Below are 24,311 nucleotides of genomic sequence, written 5' to 3'. Positions count from 1 at the left end.
GTTCTTTTCGGCACTTGTGTTGTAAATAATTATTAAATATATCTGCATTTCAAACATAAAACTTGAGCTTTAGGATGCTAATTCTCAAATTCTAAAGTTTTACACTCTGTTATTAAACAAGTTTCTCTGAATTACTTGTAATTTCTAATTTCCAATTTTCTTTAGCAGAAAATTGCCGAAAAATAAAAAAAAATGTTTGAATTTCATAAGGCCAATCCGTTTCTACTGCCCAAAAATTTCAGATTTAAGAACCGCCCACAAATCAAAAATAGTAACCTCTCCGAATTTATTGTTCTTACATCAAAACTACTGAAATTACAGCTTCAAACAAAAAAATGTTGGAATTTTTGGTTCCACTTGATCATAAAAAATTTTAAAATGCGTTCCTGCTGCTCAAAAATTTGGAATTTGAGACAGACAGTCAACTAGTCAAAATTACTAATATAAAATAATATAATTATATAATAATTTATAATATAAATTTCAGTCTTAGCGTCAAAACTACTAAAATTGCAGGTTCGTATGTAAAATATAGAAAATTTTAGGCTCGTTTTAAAAATAATTTTTTTTAAAATCTCTCCCTGTCGCCCTAAATTTTTGTTATTTGTGATAAACAGTCAATTAGACAAAAATAGTGATCTCTCTAAATTTTATTGCTTTAGTATTAAAACTATTAAAATTACTTGTCTAAATGGAAACTATTGGAAGTTTTTGACTAGACTTAAAAATTTCTAAAATCCGTTCCTGTTGCTCAAAAACTTTAGAATTTGGGACAGAGTCAGCAGATCAAAAATAGTAATATTTCCAAATTTCATTGTCCTAGCGTCAAAACTACCAAAATTACAGATTCGTATAAAAAATATTAAAAATTTTGGCACGTTTTAAAACAAAAAATTTCTAAAATCCGTCTCTGTTGCTCAAACAATTCGGGATTTAGAACAAAGAATCAACCGGCCAAAGATAGTAATCTCTCGAAATATTAGTGCCCTAGCTGCAAAACTACCTAAATTACAGGTTTGATTAAAAATATTGGAAATTTTTGGTTTGTCTTGAAAGAGGAAATTTCTAAAATCTGTCTCTCTTGCTTAAAAAAATCGGGTTTTGAAACAAACAAACAACCGATCACAAATAGTAATCTCTCAAAATACCATTGCTCTAGTCGCAAAACTATTTAAATTACAGGCCCGAATGAAAAATAATGAAAATTTGTGGCTCGTCTTGAAAATGAAAATTTCTAAAATTCGTTCCTACTGTTCAAAAAATTCAGAATTTAGAACAGACAGTCAACAAATCAAAAATAGTAATTTATTCAAATTTCATTGTTCTAGCCTCAAAACTACCAAAATTACAGGTTCAAATAGAAAATATCGGAAGTTTTCGCTCAAAGCAATATCCAGATTAAATTAAAGCTACCTACCAACATTTAAAATTCTGCTGGATTATGCTAACTTAACTTGAAAAATTGATGAAAAGAGATGAACTTACCAAAAATAATAATAATTTCATACCAAATCAATAATGATCCGATTTAACTTTGCATAAAGAATTTTTATTTTAACGAGCCTGTTATCTATTTCTAAACTGACGATGCACCTGAAACTTGCAAGTTACGTAACTCCACTAACTGTAAACCTTAATTTAAAAAATATTTTCCTACATAAATATTCCAATATTTACAGCCCACTAATGAACAAATAAAAACGTTTTACGATTGCATTTATTTATTTACAACTGGAATTAATTTCTCCCGTACTAAAATTAGCATTGAAAATGACTCACAATTTAAATTTCTAACATAAAAGTAAGTCTCATGTTAGCATTTAGCCATTTCCGTTCATCACATCGGCGGTAGCTTCTGAATGGCATCTAATTGCTCGCGTTTGCATCACAATTGCTAAAAATACCTTGACAGTTACTTAGGAAACGGAAAAAATCGAAATTAATTCGAAAATAACGATTTTTCCCTGAAAAATTTAATTAATCTAAATACCAACCAATTTATTGTCGACTTTACTACGTTGTTAATTAATTACATTGTCAAGATCTACAAGCTACCAGAACCAATATCGCGCTTAATTATGCCAAATTTAATTAATAAAACTGGCTGAGGAATTCTCGGGGTTAGCTATTTTTGTTAATTAATTTTGATTTATCTAAGGCATTTTGTAGATTATATAAATTTTTACACTATGTTACCGCGATGTTATGATTTCACGCCTCGTTGATTTATCTCGAGCGAAACACCGGTTGAGATTCAACAGTATCATTAGTCAAATTATATCTCTTAAGAGTTTCAATTGTGCTTCGTTAAGCTCATGAGAAAAATTCCGAAGAATTTCAAAAATTTAGACATGATTTACGGATTGGAAATTTATTGGTAGCAAAGCTTCCTCAATAACTTTACGTCAAAAGCAACACCTGTTCTCTTTACAGTTGCCGGAACATTAACACACGCGTGTTTTTCAAGGCACAAATTTAATTGAGTCTAAATTAAAGGCACTAAATTCATTCATTTGTGGTGGTAAGGCGATTTCACATTATGCAAAGTTACGACCGAATAAAATATCGCTGAGAAAAAAGCAGTGCAGATACAGCTTCCATACTTGGTGGGAACGAAGGAAATATAAACTGTTCAAATGAAAAATGAGAGGAAAATTAATTAAGCTTAGTCGTGTCACAATAATTGATAAAGACACTTTGTAATTACGAGATATGCGAAAAAAGGTGAATATTGAATGTTGTGCATGACCGTAGTAATTTATCGGTTTCCATTTGCAGCCAGAATTAATTCCCTGGTTTGCTAGTTTATGAATGGAATTTTATTAAATAATTGCGAAGTAATTATAATTAAACGGTGACGTCTCCATTATTTTTCCCAACTTTATCACGATTTAATTCTCGCCTCTGTCTATTTTTTTAGATTCTTGCACTGGTAACGAAATAAGATATTCAACGACCAATTTGTATAATCTCGAGTCAACGAGATTTCGAAATTACATGGATATCTGTTACATCATCTCTTAAATTCTTGAAATAATTCCAAAAGCGTTCTCACCATCGAACCTGCAGCCTTTTATTGTTCGCAACTCTCAGAATTTCGGTTTTTCTACGTGAAAACATAAAAGTTACGATCGAATTAAAGAACAAACATTAAATTTAACGATAAGTGACGTATAATGTGAAAGTTACTTTGTAGAAACGCATTTATTTTATTGGGTGCGGATTGGTTTTCAAATTTCGATTTATAACAATCATTATTTGTAGTCATTTTGTCTTACATTATAATTAGGCTTTTTGAGGTTGCGAGATTGCGAGTCGATAAACGGTTCGTACGTTTATTTAGTGTGTTATCTTCCGAATCACGTAAGGTTTCTACATGTAAAAAACATAAATTATTATAATATTGCAAAACATTTTCGGCGATGACTTGTGGGTTTTTTGCAGGATTGGTGAAATCATTTCTTGTGCGAAAGTAAATAGTTAAGCTTAATAACGAGACTAATCTAATTCCATTTAATAAAAAACGCTTGAAATTCTGCTAAATCCTTTTATAATCATTTAAATAAACTGAAAATTCAGCGAGTATTGTACAGAAAGAACATCAATCAAATTAACAAAATCTACATAATTTAATGGTAATGGTACCAAAATGGCTACGTGCTTAACCTTTTGACTTCTTTAATTTTGCTATTTCTATTGTTTAACTGTTGTTTCGCCAGCAAACTTGTGTACATTAAAACCGTGAAAACCTCTTCAGAGCGGCTTCTTTCCACCCACGTGCAATTAACCAAAACAACATCACAAGTGCTTTAAAGTTAATCTGCTAATTGAACTGGATGGTTTAAAAATCTTTATAAAGGAACTTCTTCAAGTGGTTATACCAAGGCTTCCATGAGCAGTGTTCAAAAATTTAATATAATTTTCCTGACTGAAGACTTAAAAGGTTTAGTGAAACCTTAAAAATTCAAGAATTGGCAGATTTTGTCACATTTTCACATAGTTTCAGAATTTTAACTCCAAACCTCCTTGCTTCTGTATCAGTTTCAGATTTAAAATATTTATATGTAATTCAAAATTTTTAGAGTATTGATTGAAATAAAATTTTTAGGTTTTAGTTTTACGAGCATTTAAACTTCATAGATTGTACTGAAATTTTCAAGTTTTAAATGTAATAAACTATAAAAAAAAATATATGTACCTATAATAAAATTTTAAGTTTAAATTCTTTTGTAACAGTTTTAGGTCCCAAATCTTTCAAATACAATTTTTCAGATTGTCCTGAAAGTTATAAAAGGTTCAATTTTCAATTTTTAGTTTCTAAACTAAGGTTCAAATTTCCACTTCAAAAATTCTCAGGTTTTTAACAGTTTCAGGCTTCAGAGCAGTTAAATTTTAGTTTTCATTGAGATTTATAACAAAAATCTGAAATTATTTTCAATTTTGAGATTCAGTAGGTACATTAAATTTAAGATAAAAATTCTCAAATTTTTTTGTTCTGCAATTATAAAAGAATCTGCTTTAAAATCTTTGATTTACGTTTAACAAACGCGACGTTTCAGCCTAAAATTACAATTGTACCTATCAGATTTTAGAGTTTTAGTTATCTATTTAAACCTTTGACAACTTCACAGATTGTGTTAAAATTTTCAGGTTTTAAATTGAGTGGCTCTAAATTTTAAGTTTCAACTAACAATTCTACGTTTCTGTAACAGTTTCAGGTTTCAAATCTTCTAATTACATCTCAATTTTTCAGAAAATCCCAAAATTTTGTATTTTCATTGTTTTTTAATTGTGTCGAAAGTTTCAATTATTGTAAATTTTTAGGTTTTAAATTTAATGCCTCTAAGTTTTAACCGAAAATTCTCCGCTTCTGTTTTTTTCAGTTTCAGATCTCAAATCATTCAAATGCATTTCAATTTTTCAGATTGTCCTGAAATTTTCAGTCGAACACTTCAAACTATTCACGGCCCAGTTTCCGATTTTTAGTTTCTGAATTAAGAATCTTAATGTTTCAGGTTTCCAATTCAAAAACTTTCAATTGTGTAACAGTTTCAAGCTTCGAAGCAGTTAAATTCCCTTGAAACTGACAACAAAAATCTCCAATCTTGAAACTTCAGTGTAAAAGGTTTGACTAAATCACTAATCGTACTACATATTTTGTTTTAGCTGAAATGATGAAAGAGTATATTTTAAAATACATATTAGGTTTAAATTTGACAGCCACGATTTAGGAGCGTCAGACTTCTAGTCTTAAAATTGTTTCAAGTTTTGGAACACCTAAATATAGGAACGTCAATTCTTCAGTTCTCATTGAAATTTTCATCCAAAAATCTGGAGTGAAAAATTTAGCTTTTCAAATTTTGATGAAGTTTTTAGATTAAAAATTGGGGTTTGGTACTACAACTTACTTGAATTTTTTTTAACAGTGTAAGATATGAAAGCTGTTAAATCCTTCACAATGGGTCTTTTAATTGAGATTTACAATATAAAAATGATTTTCATTTTTTACAAATTTTAAAACCTGTCTCAAATCAAATTTTGCAACAGTTGCAGGTTTCAGAACAATCAAACCCTCGTCAATAGTTTTTAATGAAATATTCGGTTGGTTGAAGATCGAATATCTTCATACGAAATAAATACCAAATAAATCTTGTCAAAATTTGAGTTTTTATGCAAGATTCCTCTTCGGAAGAATAATATTTATGTTACGAGTTTATGGTTATCTGCTAGAGGTAAGATTTTGACATTCGTAATAAAAAGTAATGGTCGAAGTAAGTTGTTAATTCAAATCCTGCAAATAATTGAGTTCTTTTATATTTTGGCGCAGTTTCATTGTGAACCCCGAGCAACACTCAACACTTCAATTATTCGTTTAATTCGCGTCTTTTGGTTCAGTTCCAAGAAAGTATGAAACAATTTTCATCGGAATGTTTCTAGAGGGCAATTTCGTCTGAAACTATGTCTAATCTGTGTATAATTGTGCGTTGAACGTGTCCGTGGGGACTCTGACCGGCGAAACGCTCTCATCTGTCCGCACTCTTCCTTTTTTTGGTACGCGTATGTGTGTCCACGAAGCAGCGCGACAAGAAGAGGAAGAAGAAATCGAATATCAAGGCGCGGTCGGTTTTGATCAAACAACTATAGTTTATAAGTTATGCAGGGTGATCGCACGGTCAACAACCGGCCAAATCAGCGGAGGTGTCTTCGGATGACCCACATCTTCGCGGCGTTTTTGCCGCAGGTTTAACAGTACTGGACCCAACAACCTGCCCAGCATTCCATGTGAAAACCGCGGTATTCGGAACGGAGACGGTCACGTGACCGAAATCGGTCGATTTTCGAGACGAAAAGGAAATGTGCCCACTGTCGTAAAGACGCACCTACGAGATGTCATATTAAACACACTTAAGACGGGTTTACAGTTAGACGTTTAATTGACGTCTTGTTTATAACTCACACGCCGCGAATGCGCTTGTGATGTTTTCAAAGTGCGTTAGAGTTATTATATCGACCACTCCTTTGCGTTTTTTGACACACTTTGAGGCTATAGATCATGGCAATCATGGCGATCATGGCACTGTTCTAATTGTGTGATCATTGATGACTCGCACTATTCGTCTTTACTTCGTTTTTTGAACACCTTTAACTGATTTCATAGGAGTGACATGTGCTGGACCCTTCTCTGAGAGAGCGCTGGGGGGCTATAGGAAACTAGCCAATTAGTTTGGGTCCTAGGGTTGAGCGCACTGGAACGTTTATTATCTCATTCAACACACTAGTCACTGATTTGGAACGTTAGAACTTTGCAAAAGCGTCACTACTGGGAAGCACCTAATAAAATATTAAATTAAAACTTACACGGCGACGACTATCAGATTTACATAAAACTCATTAGTGCATTCAAGTCCCCAGCACTCACGTCCAGATAAAAAAAGAAAAACGAAGAACGAACGCAAAAGTCCCTTCATTTTCTCCGCAATCTTTGTAAGCACTATCATTGGCTGGATTAACACAGAAAATTACAGTTTCCGATGGAAATGCGAAAATACATAGTTGGAGTTATTGCTACCGCTTCTGAAAATAGACGTGCTTGAAGGTGAGAGTTATTGGTTTATTGGAATATTAACAGCACAGTCGGTGGTCTGTTTACTACGAATTTTAATACGTAGTAACTTCACTTTATTTGAGAATTATAAACACCTAAATGCCTTGGATTAAAATTGCAAAATTCATTCTTACATTGTGGCTAAAAAGTTCTTTGTCTTGACCACACGTTTGGAAATCCTTGAACACATTAAACTATGTACATATTACAAACAAATTCTAGAGAATTTCTCAAACGTCGAACCAGTTTTTATGTAAATTCTAACCAAAATTGCTCCAATTTATTTTAATGACTAATTTTATTACACCGATTGAAGTCTTTTCTCCTATTAACCTCAAATAAAAAAAAAACAGAATTTAGGCTTTGGGGTAATTTGAATAATAACATAACATTGTGGACAAGCGAATTCTTGAATTTTACCAAAAAAAATTGTTGATGTAATAAAATTCAAAAAAATTTAAATTGGACCGAATTTATGTCTGCAAAAACAAGATTTAAAAACACAAGAACCTTTAATTCCTTTAGATGAAGTCTTGGAGTAAGTCTTTGAAATTAAAAAAAATTAGATTTCGTGAATATTTCACATTCTCTTGTTTTCATTTTGTAGTCTTGATAAATTCGATAAATTTTTGGGATGTTACATGTAGATTTTTTGTAGTTTTTTTTATTTTTTTTTGTTTTTTTTTTCAAATCTATGCACATTCGCTATTTCTTTAGATTTTTCAAATTATTAAGGGTTTGATAACAGATTCTTCAAATTTTTTAAAACTTTGAGAGTTCAATTCCCACAGATCTTTTAACTTGGGCAGATTTTTCTTTTTTTCTGTTCACAAAGTAAAAATTATCCACAAATTTTGTCTTTGACCTCTTAATATTTTTTAATTTTGCTGGTGATTCGGAAGTAGAATGCGAAAAAAACATCAGCGGCGCGCGCCGAGCGTTTATCGAGGAATTTCCTGAAAAATGTTTTTGACATCTTGATATTTTTTGATTTGGCCGATGATTATGGTTTGAAAGGAATATGCGATAAACGCTCGGCCCGACTCACTGTTTTTTTTTATCAGAAAAAAGGCGCAAAAATGAAATCTGTACTATTAGTTCCTCTCAAAGCCTCAGTTAGTTCATATGTTATCTTTGTGAAAATTTTTCAGCCTTTCAAGCTCAAAAGATTATTTGATCTTTGAGTGATTTTTGATTCTTTAGATTATGTATTTTTAAAATTTCATGGTCTGAAAACGTTTTGTGTTTTGTCAAATAGGATTTTTTTAATACACCGCGTTAACTTTTGTGTTTTTTCAGTTTTAGGCAATAAGTTGCAAAAGCATACAACTTTTTAATTAATTAATCATTGAAAAGGTAATTAAATAAGCTTCTCAACCAACTAAAGAAGTCGGTTTTTGTCAAGATATATGAAAAAATCTGATGAAAATAAAACGCTTTTTAGAAATTTTGTGATGCTTTTTTGCTTAGAATTCTAAAATTGGTCATAATGACAACAAATCTCTGCTTTCAAAGGCGGTGTTAAACACGTTGTCATTTAAGTTACATGAGAAAAAATTTGAAGTGACTTAAAAAAAAACACTTGTTAACAAATATGCACAACTTTCAAAATTATTGTTAGTCTGAGTTTCTAAATTTTCGGATTGTTTGCTTTAATCTTTTAGAGCGTTCAATAGATGCTTTGGTTTCGATCCTTTATTTAGGTTGCAAAATGATTAAATTATTAATTATTATTATTCCTAATTAAAGCTTTCAAAATATCCATTAAACATAATTCATCATTAGATTTCCTATATATTTTATAAATTGTAAAACTATTATTTTTATTTTCCTGAATTATTATCTATACCCTTTAGCTGAATGCTTTTTATAAGATAAATGATTGATTTCTGTAGACATGAAAAATAAAACATTTTATTAATAAAATTTAGCTTTAAACGTCTTTGTAAAAAATAGCTTTATAAATTTTATTCTAAAATATCAATAATTCATTTTCATTTTAATTTAATTAAACTCGAAAATAGTTAATTAGCCCGCCTGGTGAATTTATTACGCACATCTATTTTTGATATTAATAATTTTACGTTAATTATAAAATTTTATGGATGCGCTGACAATGTTGTGAAATATTATAATAATTAATTACATATTAACTATTGATCTGAACTAGCTTTTTTTATGTGTTTACCTCACGTGGGGATACAGAAGTGCACGCGTGGATAAATAAGTTAATACAGCTGCTTAAATAAGAAATCTGAATCTAAATGTCTGAAACCATGTAAAAGTCAAACAAGTTACGATGTCGCGTGTATACCTACTATATAGAAGTTTAATAGCCTGTAGTTGTAAAATCATAAACCTGAAATATGAATTCTTCCTAGATTTATGATAGTTGCAAGTGCATATACAATAATTGTACAGTTATAAGACTACAAGTAATTAGTAATGTGATAACTCTGAAAAGTGTAACGTCATGTTGATGGATGTCCGCATGAATATAAACCAAACACCGTAAACCTTTTTTAAAAAAAGTCGTCATTCGTTATCACCCAAGTAAAAAAATCTAGCACAACTCTGAAAAGTGAAGCATTTTAGGAAATTGGAATATCCATAAGGTTGAGGGCGATAAGCTTGTGAATAGAACGATGCATAAGAGGTGCTATCATACACTATCGAGCGGCTTTTTCTGAGTTATCATCACCGTTTGCTTCTCAGAAACGCATCTAATTATTTTGATAATAAGAATTACGACGTAGAAACGCTGTCAAAGTTAATTAATGCTTTTGAGCTTGGAATTATACACGCGAATTTACATACAGCCAGCGAGAGTTTTGGGAAAATAGCCCTTATCTTTCTACACGCCACAAGTAGACTGGACATCGACTTAATTAATTATACAGGATGTCTCAAGTTGTACGACGACTTCGTCAAGCCATTGACGTTTTGATTGGAAAAATGTCGCGTTTTTTTTTTTCATAAAAAAATAAAAATTACACATCCTCGATTTTTCTCATTTCAAACCTCGGCAATTAGCAATTTACCGTGACATGTTGTGATTACATCTTACTCTGTGTCAACTTCATAACACACCTATTTAGAGTGAAAGATTCTATATCAGAGCACCTGTAACATAATTGCGAAATTACAGTAATTCTACTGATTCACGATTTTGAAGCATGGTTTTGTAACCTGTCTGTGGAATTAACTGTGAATGTCCGTTTTATATTTTTGTTGTTTCAAATTGACAAATGAGACTATAGGTCATCAATCATCACTAAAAAGCGCATTTTTTTTCTGATTTTTATGGGCATTAAGGATTATAATAAATTAGCATAGACCACTTAAGGGGACGTGTTATAAATTTCCATTTCCCTTAAGTGGAAGAGTTAGGTCTGTTACAACTGTAAATCTGGTTTTCAGGATTTTCAGGAAGCTCAGCGAGTCTGCATGCTTGGGCGCCACCTACAAGAACGTTAGGGAAATTGTCAGATGTTGGTACAGCAGCATCTGCTACTATGGACATCTTGCGGATGATAGCTGCATTATTATCTTGATCTGTAGCTACAGCAAGGCTAACCACTTCTTGGAGAGGTAGTTTGCATAATATCTAGGTGTAGATACTTTGTATTGATTGATTTTCATTATTAATATTTTACCTCCCAGGAAGACTGTAATGAATTTTTAACTCGTTACAAAAAATACATCAATATTTCAAGTTCTCTTTTTTTATTCCAATTGAATTTGTTTCGAACAACGGAAAGGAAAATGTATAAAATTTCTATTGATGGCGAGGCTAAAATCCTCATTTTTAGGCTGAAATAGATATTTACAGTTTTATTAAAATCTGTTCGTTGTTTTAACGCTTTAATTACGAAATTTGGCGAGCTTGCTATTTTTGATTCGCTTTTAATTTGGGTTTGGAAAAAACGTGAGATTAATAAGAGAAATTTTAAAAATTGATGTTTTAGGAACAATTTTTTTTTTACATTTTCAATTCCCGATTTTGATCATTTAAATAACAAGAAGTGAGATGTGGTCAAGTTTTTATTATCACTTCACAACAAAACTTAAACATTTTCATTTTTTAGCCTAAATAATTGTTTATGGTGTAATTAAATAAAGACGAATTTTATCCACAAAAGAATAGTTTGGTTAAAATGATTTTGAATGAATAAAATTTGTCTATTCACATGCATTAAACAATTGTTTCTCCCAATTTAAAACAAATATTGCATAGGTACTCTTTCGTAAACTAATTTTCAATTTTTTTGGCAATAAATTGAATTCTGCAACTGCAGTTTTGTTCAGAATGCTTTCTTAAGATATTTGTCATTTCAAACACACTTTTAGACTCTAAACGAAATCGGCAAATTGAAGAATTTGGTGAAGTGTCATGTATTTTACAATTATTATATAAAATTATATAAAATGAGCACTTTATTAGTAGAAATTGATTTTTTTTATATTTATGTGTAACTAAAATCTGTAATTCTAGTAATTCTGATAATTTGAAACCTGCAGCAGTAAATTTAAGGAATTTGCTGTTTCAGGGTTGCTCTTAAGCTGTGCCAAATTTCAAAATTATAGAGCAGAATAAACATAAAATAAAAATAGTCCTGTTTACAGTAGATCCAAATTTTCTTATAATTTCGATTAAAATCTGTAATTGCGCTAAGTTTAACCTTACAGCTATAAAATTTAGGCAAGTTACGACTTTTCGGTGGTTGAAAAATCGCGTCGAATTTTAATATCATACTTACATAGAACAGAAAGCACAAAAATTTGTATTTCAGTTTTAAAGACCATCAAAAAATTTTTAAATAGATATTTTAACTTGAAATTGGTAATTGTATGTATACAGGGTCCGGCAACACTTGTGTCCACCCCCAAAATCGCCTTTAATTTTAAAGACAAAATTTTGAAAATTTGCATACGCTCACAGTTGACGAAGCTCTAGAAGCTGACAAAAAAAATTTGTTTTTTACCACGGTATGTTGGGCGTCGCGACGCCCAAGAAGTATAATTTTACGCGATTTTTGAGTTTTTGCAAAAATATTCGCGAATTCAAATTTTTTTCGACATAACTGTAACACAAATATTTCAGTTTTTGTTTTAAATCAAATACAAATTGTGTTTAAAATTTGAGAAAAAAACGCTGCTTTATCAAGTTAGTTTTCAAAATTATGACGGCGCAGTGGCAAACTACGTTTACACCAAAATTTCACAAGTCACTTCATTCACTTTTATAAAGGTTAATTTTGATTAACACTGGCATGTTGCACTTTATGAACACCAGAAATCGTTAATTAACTTAGACAAAGTGACAATTTCACCAAGTAAGACTTTTGTTACAATCTAAAGCGAGCCAAAAGATAGATGTCATTTGTGACACAAGATGTTGACAGATGGGTGTAAACGTAGTTAGCAGTTTTGACATAATGAAATTGGAAACTAACTTGATAAAACAGCATTTTTTTCTCAAATTTTGAAGACAATTTACATTGAATCTAAAATCACAACTGAGATATTTTAAACATATTTGTATTGAAAAAAAAATAAATTAGGGGTTGATATCACAAACCCTCACAATTACCTAAAAATTACATTGTTAAGGCGTCGCGACGCCAAAACTATCAGTGATAAAAAACAAATTTTTGCGTCAGCTTCTAGAGTTTTGTTAACTGTGAGCGTATGCAAATTTTGAAAATTTTATCTTTAAAATTAAAGATGATTTTGGGGGTGGACACAAGTGTTGCCGGACCCTGTATACATATATACTGAAATTAAGAAAAATGATTATTTTTGAGTTGTTTTAAAATCGTGCTAAATTCTAAAATTATATCAAACGAAAAGAGACAAAAATTGATTAAGAAGAGATCTAAAATGTATTTTATATTTGACAAAAATTTGCAAACACTTTAATTACTACATTTTTCAAGACGCAGAAATAAATTTAAAATTGATTAAGGAGAAATCAAAAATGTATTTTATATTTGACAAAAATTTGCAAACACTTTAATTACTACATTTTTCAAGACGCAGAAATAAATTTAAAAAAAATATATTTTAGGACAAACTAAAAAAATTCTTTCACTTTTGATTAACGTCTTTGGTGGTTTCTAATTCTGTCAGTTTGTAGGCTTACAAGATATTCCTCTTTTGAATCAACTTGTTTATTAACTGAATTTATAATGCAAAGGAAATTACCGGCAAAATTAATTTGAAATTGTGTAAATTAAAATGCCTACCCAATTTGTATCTATTAAATTTAATGAGAAACGAGGAAAAATATTTCCCAGAATGTGTGCATAAAATAATACATTTCAAAGAAATTTTTATTCATTCATACATAATTCATTATCTGATTCTATTTGTTTAGACCAGCAATTTAATGACTGCTATTATGAAAACGATATCTGTAAATGTGTAATTATAATAAAACAGTAATTACTAATTACATTGCTGATTAGACATTTTTAGAAAGTTTATTGAGACATTTATGAAAGTAAAGTTAAAATGTCAGAAAACCTTGTTATTTAACAAAGCATTTTTGGGGATTTTTTTAGTTTACCAACTGAAATGTAATGTGTTCGTATTAAAATAAAATAAAGTTCGAGTTAGTTTATAATTTATAATAATGTAACAAAACCATGTTAATGTTTTTGCTTCTTATTGTGAGACTTGTACCGATATAAAATCAGTTTTAATTTCTTTCAAGTTGATGCACGTAAATCCTTTGAAGTGCATGTAATTTTAAAATAAATTCTCTGGATCACATAATAACAACATGCCGACAAAGTGCTTATTTCTTGTGTGATTACGGCTAACAACCAAAACAATTAAAACGACACTTTAATAGCAGATCTTGCCTAAAATATGCGAATTGCAGGTCGATAACCAGTGCGTGAAATTGGAAACGATTCGCGGCGTCATAATTAAAATAATTATCATTTTAGTACGTTTAAATCCTTTCTCTTTCAATGCAACATGATTTAGAAATCAAGATGTTATCTGATAGTGTGTGATTTATTTTTCACCCATGCTCACACCCGCTCATAAATCACGCGAAATTTCAGAGAAATACGAAAATTCCCTTAACACTCTCGTAAATTCTTCAGAATTTTGCGTAATGATAGCTATTAGTCGGCCCAAAATGACTGTAATTTCCCAGGAAATTTTATCAAACAAAATCTGAAACAAGTTATTTAATAATTAGGTATAACAAATTGCAAAATGATTGGGGGTGTCGGAATTTGAAAGCTCTGGGTTGTTTTGATAATTACAGTCCGGCCGTGACGCACCGGACCAAGAATTCCCGATTTGGTCCAGAACCATAAAATTCTGTCTCTGGATAATTCAAGCTATATTTAACGAATATCCGCGCCCATGATGGTATGAATAAAACATGACGTGGGTCGCCTCAATGGCTCGTCAGTAGCTTTAACATCAACTAAATGGATACGTGAACGACGATAACATATGATTACGGCCACTTTCGTACGACTTCAGTTCCTTTTATAAGTCGGGAAGCAATGACTTATCGTTTATTCATGAATAAAAATCACATTTATTTGACCGTTATAATGATTCATATCAATTAAATCCGACTGATGCGGTGATTATTAAAAAACTTATTTTCTCCTTTATTAACGTTATGTAATTTAATTAATTGAGTGTTTATTTGGAGATATTTTGATCGGACAATGTCTTATCTTGATTGGTTAATTGACCGCCCGTTCTAAATTCACACCTGCACTCTTATAGCTTATTGATCTTTTGTAGTGTTACCTACGGCTAACTTGCTATTAAAATAATTACGGTATAGAGGATATTTTTACTTTGTGTTTTGTAGAACGATTTTTATGTAATATCAAGATAATTATAAGAATATGGGGAAACTGAATTGCTAATGAAGGGTAATTGCAGCTTTGTGCTTTTTGACATATTGGTGTGGTCTGCTCGTATAATTTGGCTCGGGAAATGTAATGCAAACCACAGTTTTCGAAAAGATTACCTATCTCCTGCTGCTGTTTTAATTAACGATTAAATCTTGCAATTTGCTAAATTTTTAAATCGACTTAAAACAGATGTCTAGTTCGCCACAAGTGACAAGAGTAAATAATAAATTGTGTTTTCTCAAAAATTATATTTTTACCATTGGAAGGGTGGTCTGTGTAGACAGCAGCTTGTTCTTTCTTAAAAAATTATCGCCGTTGTCTGTTGCTTTTCCCTAAGGGCTTCGACTGTCTTTTGTACGATAAAAACCGTTTTTTGAGCGTCGTCGAGTTCAGACAGGTGTTGATAGTAATGACAGTCTTATAGGGCCACTAAATTACCTACAAAATCAAATAAAGTAACTTAAAAAAGGAAATTTATTTTATATTTAATTTATAGATTTCCAGTAAGTACATAAACCGTAAAAATATAATATGTAAACATTTTAGGCAATATTATAAATCAATTAAATGTTTTCAAATAATTAAATTGCTCAGATTCTCAGATTTCTCAGTTAAATACTTCCAATTTTCAGATTTCTTACATTATATGAGATTGATCAGGAATTTAACATATATGTTTCTGTGTTTTAAATTTTTCAATTTCTTGGATTCGCAGATTTCTGTCTCTTGAGCATGAACCTAAAATCTCGAAACAATTGTCTCAAGAGCTGCAACACTTATAATTCAAACGAAAATTTGGGGAGGTTGGTAATTTTTATTAACTGTGGCAAATTGTAAAATTGTAACTACCTATCTAAAACAAGACAATTTTTAAAAATTTTATTGTAAAGATGCACCAAAAGTAAAAAAAAAATTAAAGCTTGTAACTCTGTGATTTTTAACGCCACAGCAACTAAATTTAGGGAGGTTACTAATTTAAAGCAGCTGATTAACTGGATCAAATTGCAAACTTATAAAACATAAGAGACAAATATTGTGAATTTTTATTTTCAGCATAAAAAAGAAACTTCTAAAAAAATATGTTGGGGGTTGTAAATCTGGCAATTTTAATGTCACAACAAACAATATTTTAGATTTCTGCGATACGAACAGTAGACTGCAAGTTTTGCTGTTCTTATGAAATTACGTTGAAAATTGTTAGTTTTAGATTTTTCTTTTTAAGCCGTTTTATTTTAGATTATTCGAATATAAATGATATTCCCTACGTTTCTAGAATCTTCATTTCTTGAAGTTTCATAATTATTTACAGTTGATTTCTTAGAATAAAAGCAATCGGAAGTCTTGAAATAATTTCGATGACTTTCATAGCTCATAGCAGAAATGGTAAATTTTAGAAGTTCTAAAAAAGTTTTTACTTTATGCGCACGATTGGTTTTGATTTAGGAATAAAAGTGGCTTCACTGTGATCAATATTAGTCTAATAAAATCGCACAAAGGTATTTTATATTTATACACAGATTTCCATCATAAAACTTTAAAAATCAAATATTCGGGCCAAATGAAGACAGAATTTATTCTTGCTAAACTTTTTATAATTTTAAAGATTTTTATGGTACAATGTTTAAAATTATGTTGCCAGAAATGATGAAACGATAGAAATACTTGGATTATAAGTAAAATATTTTTTTTTAATTTATTGACAAGACATACCGAAATAAAAATATAATTCAAAAGACATGCAAATATATTTTTTTTAATTAAATTGTTCTCCCAATGTGTCGAAATTATGGAATAAAAAAAAGGAGAACTATAAACTACCATACAATATTTATAAAACATAACGAACAAATATTTTATTGTAATTGTAGTTGTAATTTAATTAAATTTGTTGTACTAATACGATAATGTATAATTCTACAGCAGAAAATATTGGAAATATAACAGACAGAGAAATATGTCAAAAAAATAAAATAAAAATCATTTTGTAGCTAATTATTACTAAATAATAATAATAACACGAGGAAAAATAATTGTATCTAAAGTATGTAGGTACCAAAGGTACGTACATATAAAATGGTTTTTAAAACCCGCTAATACTACAAATTACAAAAATAAAATCGGAAGCAAAGATAAATTTAAAATAAGAAAATAAAAATCAGTTCCACCTGACAGAATTTTGCGCGCACATTTCGTCTGCTTAACAACCAACAGCTAAGCATCTAATTTATTAGGTTGTATATGAATGTGGGTGCTATACGTCTAATATTTGATTAGAAAATGATTTATACAGTTCAGCGTGTTAAAATCGTATTTATGATGAAGAATTTACGACCGAGTGTAAGCCTCAAGCAATGAGGTTGCAATAATGTTTGATTTGATTTCCATTTCAAATTTCGTTGTTGACAGCCTATAACATCGAACATGTAACAATTTCTCCTTATTATCTTACAACCACGTTCTTGTAGAGATAATAACAATAATTCTAAGTACACACCGCGGAATATGTACTACATAAAATCGTAATTTGTTGACACAACTCTTTGTACACATTATAAATCATGACAGCGATAAAATTATTGAATTCTGTTTTCTACTAATTTAATTTATTCATGACGGGATGGTACTGGTTGATTTAAATTCTATATTTCTAATTCAGAGCAACAATAAATAACACGTTTCGATCTGAAATTTAATTAAAAATTGGTATTGGTCAATAAAAATTCAAATCGATTTCGGAATGGATTTATGCGATTTTGGAGGTGTGTTTGGACAAAAGTAGGCTCGATTAGCAAGAATGTTGACACTATTTTTAACTGATTGTTTGACAGGTATGTGGATCGTTATAACCCCATTTGCTCTGATGATGTTTAACAACTCATTTTTTGTGTTGCATAACATAGCTTAGATATTATGGATGTTGGGTAGGTAGGTAGCATTTGGTAGTTATGATAGGCATTTACAAGAGCAACAATAACCGTGTAGAATGTGTTCTGGCTCATATTTAATTGATGAGGTCGGGTGGAATGTAGATAATTAGCTTTCAGCCTCTCAACAACGTTCACCGGACAACAACAGGTGTTCTTTGGTGGTTATATCCATACCTCAGAACATACAATTTTTTCTTTTTTTTATTAGCATATTTTTACATAAAATTAATTCCAGAAAATTGCCCTGGACATGACTAATATTTTTTATACCATCATCAGCCTATTAAAATGACTAACGAAAAAGTTATGATTAGTAAAAGGAAATGTCAGTGCACATGACGATGTTTTTCTTTAATTATAGGGGAAGAACGAGCGTGTCTGGGTCGTCACGTGACAGCTGGAACCCTCCCGTGATTTTTTCACTATAATTTAAAATAATTTCTATCGTGACTTACTTCGTATTGTTGGTAATTCGCTAGCGACGAGTTGGAATTAAGATAGAACCGTGACATCATTCCATAATCCAAAATGCACAAAATTGACGCAAAAATCACCCACAATAAGTCGCGCTTATCACTCAAAAAGGACGCATGCGCCCGATCACATCAACAATTCGTTATCAATAAAAACGATATCACAGATCGCGGTTGGCCGTGTTGATCGAGCACAGCACACTTGGACCGGCCGTCGGATCAGGACATACTTGATCGTCGATTGTTGGTTTTAGGCAGGTTTCCAGGCACTGTGTGTGTGATAGTAGATGTGAAGAGTCCTTTGGCTAGTGCCGGAGTAGGCCGGGGGTAAGACTGGCGGCCATTGGCCAGAGCGAGAGATGCCGGCTCAGCGATTGGCTCACCAAGTTACGTGCCATAGGCGACCGTGATTACAAACCTGCAATTTCATCTTTTGATTTACTTCGCCGTGCTGTGCTCTGTGGGTGTACGCCGTACTATGCATCTCCTCATAACTTATAGGGAAGGAATAGTTTACCTCCAGGGCCGGATCTAGGGGGAGGCCCTGCATTTATCACGCCGACCACAATTACACACAAACACGTTATAATTAAACACAACAGGGACCCACAACCGACAATTAAAAACATCTTAACTATATCCACCCGCTCGATATCGCTGAATATCTCACAACATCGAACACAACTAGAGCGAACCAACCTCCACCATATTACATAATTTTACAAGATCCATCACGAAAGGCACAATTAATTACAATGTTTTACCACACACAAAACTACATGTTCCCTGAAATCCGTCAGAGAAAGATTTTTTTCATATTTTGGTAACACTGCAAAACAATTGAAAAATGACGCTGCGTTATATTTCGTACACAACCCCTAATCGCTTTATAAATGCTCAGCTGGTATTTTTAATTTAAAAAAAGAGTAATTTTAGCATTACATTTTTATTACACCCACAACAGCGCTAAGTGGATCCATAACCATAAATCAGTAATATGCCCAAACTTGCGCCATAACTTTGTCATTTCATACCTTATTACCTTAAATGATTCATTGACATCTGTGCGCTATTAAGAAATTCTGGATTCCATAACCTGTCAGCTCTTTACGAACATTTTGATTTTACGACTTCACAATGGCGATGATTGATTTTACAGTGTGATCGTTAAGTAGCTCCATAAAAGCGTCAATTTTCTTTGCAATGCATCAACGACCCATAAAGCGTGTTTTTCCAAAATTACCGCACGGGCTGAATTTTTTGTAGACTTGAAATAATTAACGACAATTGTTCGGGTCCGGCCCTGTGCAGGTCAAGTGATCGCGGTGAATATACCGGAATGCGCGGCTTGATCTCTGTGATCAGGTACATGTCGTGGGCGTCCAACTTGGCTTGCCCGAGGACAAAATATGGCTTCTTGAGTAGTCAACATGGCCGACTACCCATTGTTTCGAACGGCCCGAAGAAGAATTCCTTGATCAACATGTCTGTATAACAGTGTAGGATGAAGGAGCACCGAAAAAATGAAGAATTAAAATACCATCATACGCTCTTTATCACGGTCAGCTGAAGAAAAAATACCGTAGGAAAGTTTTTATGTTGGCACTAGAGGCCGCAAGCACTGCGAGATTTAAATGTTATTTCCCAGATAGACTCGAGATAACCGGCGAAACTGTTATAGACACTGCATTCTAGACCACCTGTATAACCATTTGTCATGACAGTTTGGCAGTGTCAGCGCTAAATTTATTATTATGAGTCTCCATAAATTGTTAAATTAACAGTACCTAATGTCGTACGAGCTGTACTCGAAGTGGTGGGCTGGCACCAGAGAAGCCCTCGAAGCTCTTCTTGCCAAAGACGCCATTTTTACAGCAGCAACGGATAAGAAACTAAAAAACAGAAATGTTGCCAGCCATACCATCGGGGGCATGTATGCAAAGTACTCCCTTCTTGTACAAGATCTCGGACTAATTTTAGACCAAATGGCTCAAGTATTCATTTTCACTTTCCTTCCTCCACTTTGACACGTTCTTTTAGCCACAAAAACGAATTCTTGTCAGAAAACTCATGGACACCGCCATTGTCCGCTTGCACGATTTTAATGAAGAGCTAAGAAACATCGATATTTCAGAGTACCACTACATCGACGGTGCTTTAATTGAGCTGAAGTTGATTCCACACGACGTGGAGATTCTAGATCCAATCTTGTACTACCTCCGACACTACACCGTGGAAGAACTGTGGAGCAAAATCAAAGTCTCTTATATCCACTTCAACAATGCAAAAAACAGTTTCGTTTTTAGAATGGAGAGCGCATCTTCACGCCTCCACCGGTAGAAACAGAAAAAGTCGAAACCGAAAACCTCGAAGTCAACGTGGAGACTAACTCCAAGACATCTCTTCCTAAAGAACAAGACAAAAAGACCAAGTGTGTCACATTTTTATCCAAACCTCTTTAATCAAACCTTTTCAGAAAGAAACCGAAGAAGTACGCACCGGAAGTCAAAGTCCTCACTGAAGAAGAGCTAAAAGAGCAAGAACGAAAAGCCAAAATCTCTTCAGTCGTCGTTCTGATTCAAACCAGCGAACGTGGTAGACAAGCGCGGCAATATTTCAATGTAAAAAACTCCGCGCACGAATACAGCAAAAAAATTCGTGCAGGTTTCAAACCGGAACCACCACCAGACGAAGAAACACAAACGGCAGCGTGTCTTCAGATCGAGAAACTCTGGCGGGGACACTGCGCTCGTCAACTCGTTAAAAGAAAGGAAATGCATCGACGCTTTCTTATTGGAATGTACGAACCAAACTGGAGATCCAAAGCGGAATTTGAGAAGCTCGAAGAAGATCTGCAGCATCGTAGAGACATCAGAGATGCAAGAATCAAAGAGTTCATCGAAGCAAATTTGAAGGAACGAGCGAGAGTTTTTAGAGTCATTGGTCCGGGGCTGATGGAAGACATTAGTGACGAAATAAGAGAGTGGTTTCATCAGTGGTACACACAGGTCAAAAATTTTGACAAGATCCCTGTTGAGGAAAAAGGAGGAACGGTTTTGGTTGTTCGAGGTGACACATTAACACCGAAAGAATGGATCGATGAAGTTGACAGAAAAAGAAAAGAAAAGGCGAAGGATCAAGGAAAAACGAAAGAGAAACTTAAGGCTGAGAAAGAAAAACAGAAGCTTTTAAAAGCCCAACTAAAGCGGAAAGAAAAGCAGAAAGCCAAACAAGAGAAGCTTCGAAAAAAAAAGAAGAAGTTGAAACCATGGGACTTTGAAATGGAATACGAAACTAAACTTGAAACTGAAGAGTACGATAAAACTATGAAAGAGTACCACGAGATTTTTGATGATAGGAAGGATGAAGACAATCCCGATGAGAAACACTACATGGATATAATTCATGAAGAAAAGTGTTACGAAATGCAACTGGAACTTCGCAAGATTGTTGATGAAATGATGAGGTAAAGATCTGACGTATCATTAAACATTATTTCTGTTTTTAGACTAGAGTTGGAGCAACTCAACCAAGCACTGCTTAAAGATCGGGCCAGAGCAAAAGGTAGGAAGTACAAGGCAAAGAGGAAGAAGAAGAAACGCAAGAAAAAAAAGAAACACAAAGGGAAGAAAGATCCGACCGCCAATAGAACCACTGAAGATCTTTTCCAAGAACTGGTAGACAACGGAATTATACACCCGTACGAAAAACACACCCTCAATGAGTATTACGGAGACTTCAGCTACAATAACTGGGAGTTTAGAAAACAACATTTTGACCCACCAGCAACTTTAGGGGATGTTCGCCAGGCTGTCCAAATGAACTGCATTACCCCTCTCAGTTCTGAAAAAATGAAGAAACCACGATCAGTGCTGTTGATGGGACCTAGACAAACTGGAAAGCATCTTCTTGCAAATGCTGTTTTCACAGAGAGTCAGAGTGTCTTGTTTGATCTATCACCGGAGATAACCGGAGGAAAATATCCCGGAAAAAAAGTTGAGCTAGTTTTTGTAGATTTGTTGAACTAATAAGAGGTTTCAGGGTTTGAAAATGTTGCTTCATTTAATTAATAAAATGTCGCGTCTTCTACAACCGTCGATTATCTTCTTTGAGGCGGTTGAGAAAATCTTTTACAAGAAAGTTCCAAGAGACGAGAAGCGTTTTGAACCACAGAGAATTGGAAAGAAGCTCCAAAAAGGCATTGTAAAAACGATCAAGCCTGAAGATAGAGTTTTGGTTTTTGGCATCAGTGGCCGCCCGTGGTTGGGAAAGCCAGGAAAGATGAAGAAAGTTTTCGACAATGTGCGCACGTGTGAATTTAATTTTGCATCTGAAGTCTTTGATTTTAGATCATATTAATTCCGCGGCCCGACTACGGAAGCATCTACATGTACTGGAGAGAACTCCTAATGCCCTATCCTGGTATTGATCGCAATATCAATCTGTCATGTTTAGCAAAACTGACAGTGTTCTACCCTCTTCCTGTTATAAAAGAAATTGTGCAAAAAGTTTTGACAGCGGACAGAATCATCCAGTTGAGCTACAAACCTTTAGCTCAATCAGAGTTGTACGAACATTTTCTGGGAATTGAACCCATTAGTATTAAAGAGTATAAGAAGTTCCTCAAATTGTACATGAAGACTCCACTGATGAGAGAGCGGAAGAGGTTAAATAAGTATTATGATAAGATTAGGGAGCAAGAAGCTAAGGGTAAAAAGAAAAAATGAGTCGTTTTGTGTTGTGTCGTGTTAACTGAAAATAAAGTCTTGAAATTGTGTTTTTTATGTTGTAGCTTTTGGATATTGTACTGTTAAAAAATGTTCTCAGCAAAAATTTCGGTCGGAGCAGTATAAAAGAGGCCGAAACAGAAATTTTGTCAGAAACTTGAAGTAGCTTAGCACTTTCCTCAAATTTTAAGAATTCCTTGAATGTGATATACCGGGTGATGTTTTTTCTGATCAATGATTACATGAAACACGAGTGCTGCAAGAAAGCAACAAGAAAAAGTAGCAAAAGCAAATCGTTTATTGTTGTATTGTATTTCGTTTCGTTGTATTATATAGTGTTATCGATCCATCAGAGGCTTTGTAATGAGCACTAAGAAATTCCGAACAAGGGAAATCAATCAGAAGCGCATGTGATGCGAATCGGCGGCTGCAGTTCAGTTTGCAAACAAGCCTCGGGCCTCAATAACAATCCAGAGTTCTCTCCCTAATACTCATTTCGTTGGCGGCTTTGTGTAAGTTCTTGCTTCAAAGAATGTGATCGCCCTGTATATTAGTAACGAAGGTGACGGAGGCTAAAGGATGGGATTAGTACAGATAATTTCCTCTGTGGAGGATCTCGTAAGATCCCAAATTCTTCCGAGTAGTAGGTATCTGAAGGCTCACATCAACATTATAAAGCAGGAACAATGCTCGGGGCACTTATCTAAACCCCACATTACCCCTTTATCGGAATATTTATCAACTGGAACCCTAACTCGGATACAAAGCGGTGTAAACTTCAATGCGGACTAAATTATTTTGTTGATGGCAGGCGTTTATCTATGGATATGAGAGTGGCCGGCAATTTGCATATGTTCGCAAAAAATGATGAAAAAGAGACGATTTCGAGCAGAAATTATCATAATATTATCAATCTGGCTCTAGAAAAAAATCTAATTACAATTGAAGGTGTTGAAAATGCCCAAGAAAATGCAAAATTTAAAGAAGATGGTTGGTTGCATAACCAGCATAAGCCGTTCCATCCGATTTGCATAAGCGGTTGGCATAACTGAGACATAGCTGTAATAATCTAGTGATCTACGTCGTGAGTCATGGGCGTGTCGTCGTGGTCCCGCCCCAGCGTCCCGCCTATCCCGAGCACGCCGCATCGCGTCCTGTACCAAGGCACCCTGTGATTAGGC

General features: G+C 33.0%; 1 protein-coding gene and 1 pseudogene across 2 annotated transcripts in view; one reads left to right on the top strand and one right to left on the bottom strand.

Annotated features, from left to right (window-relative positions):
• TfAP-2 (transcription factor AP-2) overlaps window positions 1–24,311 on the bottom strand; it is a 68,849-nt gene that overhangs the window by 21,155 nt on the left and 23,383 nt on the right. Inside the window, exon 1 of one of the 2 annotated variants that reach the window (XM_088039335.1) lies at window positions 18,386–18,777. The exons of the other annotated variant lie outside the window; for it this stretch is intronic. Coding sequence (XP_087895461.1) covers window positions 18,386–18,445 — 60 coding nt within the window. The 5' untranslated portion in view covers window positions 18,446–18,777. Of the gene's footprint in view, window positions 1–18,385; window positions 18,778–24,311 lie in introns of those variants that run through there. 2 annotated transcript variants of the gene reach the window in all.
• LOC148181476 (dynein regulatory complex subunit 11-like) lies at window positions 20,194–23,130 on the top strand (annotated as a pseudogene).

The sequence above is a fragment of the Gnatocerus cornutus genome, chromosome 1, assembly GCF_029298725.1.
Source record: "Gnatocerus cornutus isolate USDA-ARS CGAHR chromosome 1, icGnaCorn1.1, whole genome shotgun sequence".
In the NCBI taxonomy this organism is placed as follows: domain Eukaryota; kingdom Metazoa; phylum Arthropoda; class Insecta; order Coleoptera; family Tenebrionidae; genus Gnatocerus; species Gnatocerus cornutus.
This window is presented reverse-complemented; position numbering and strand designations above follow the sequence as displayed.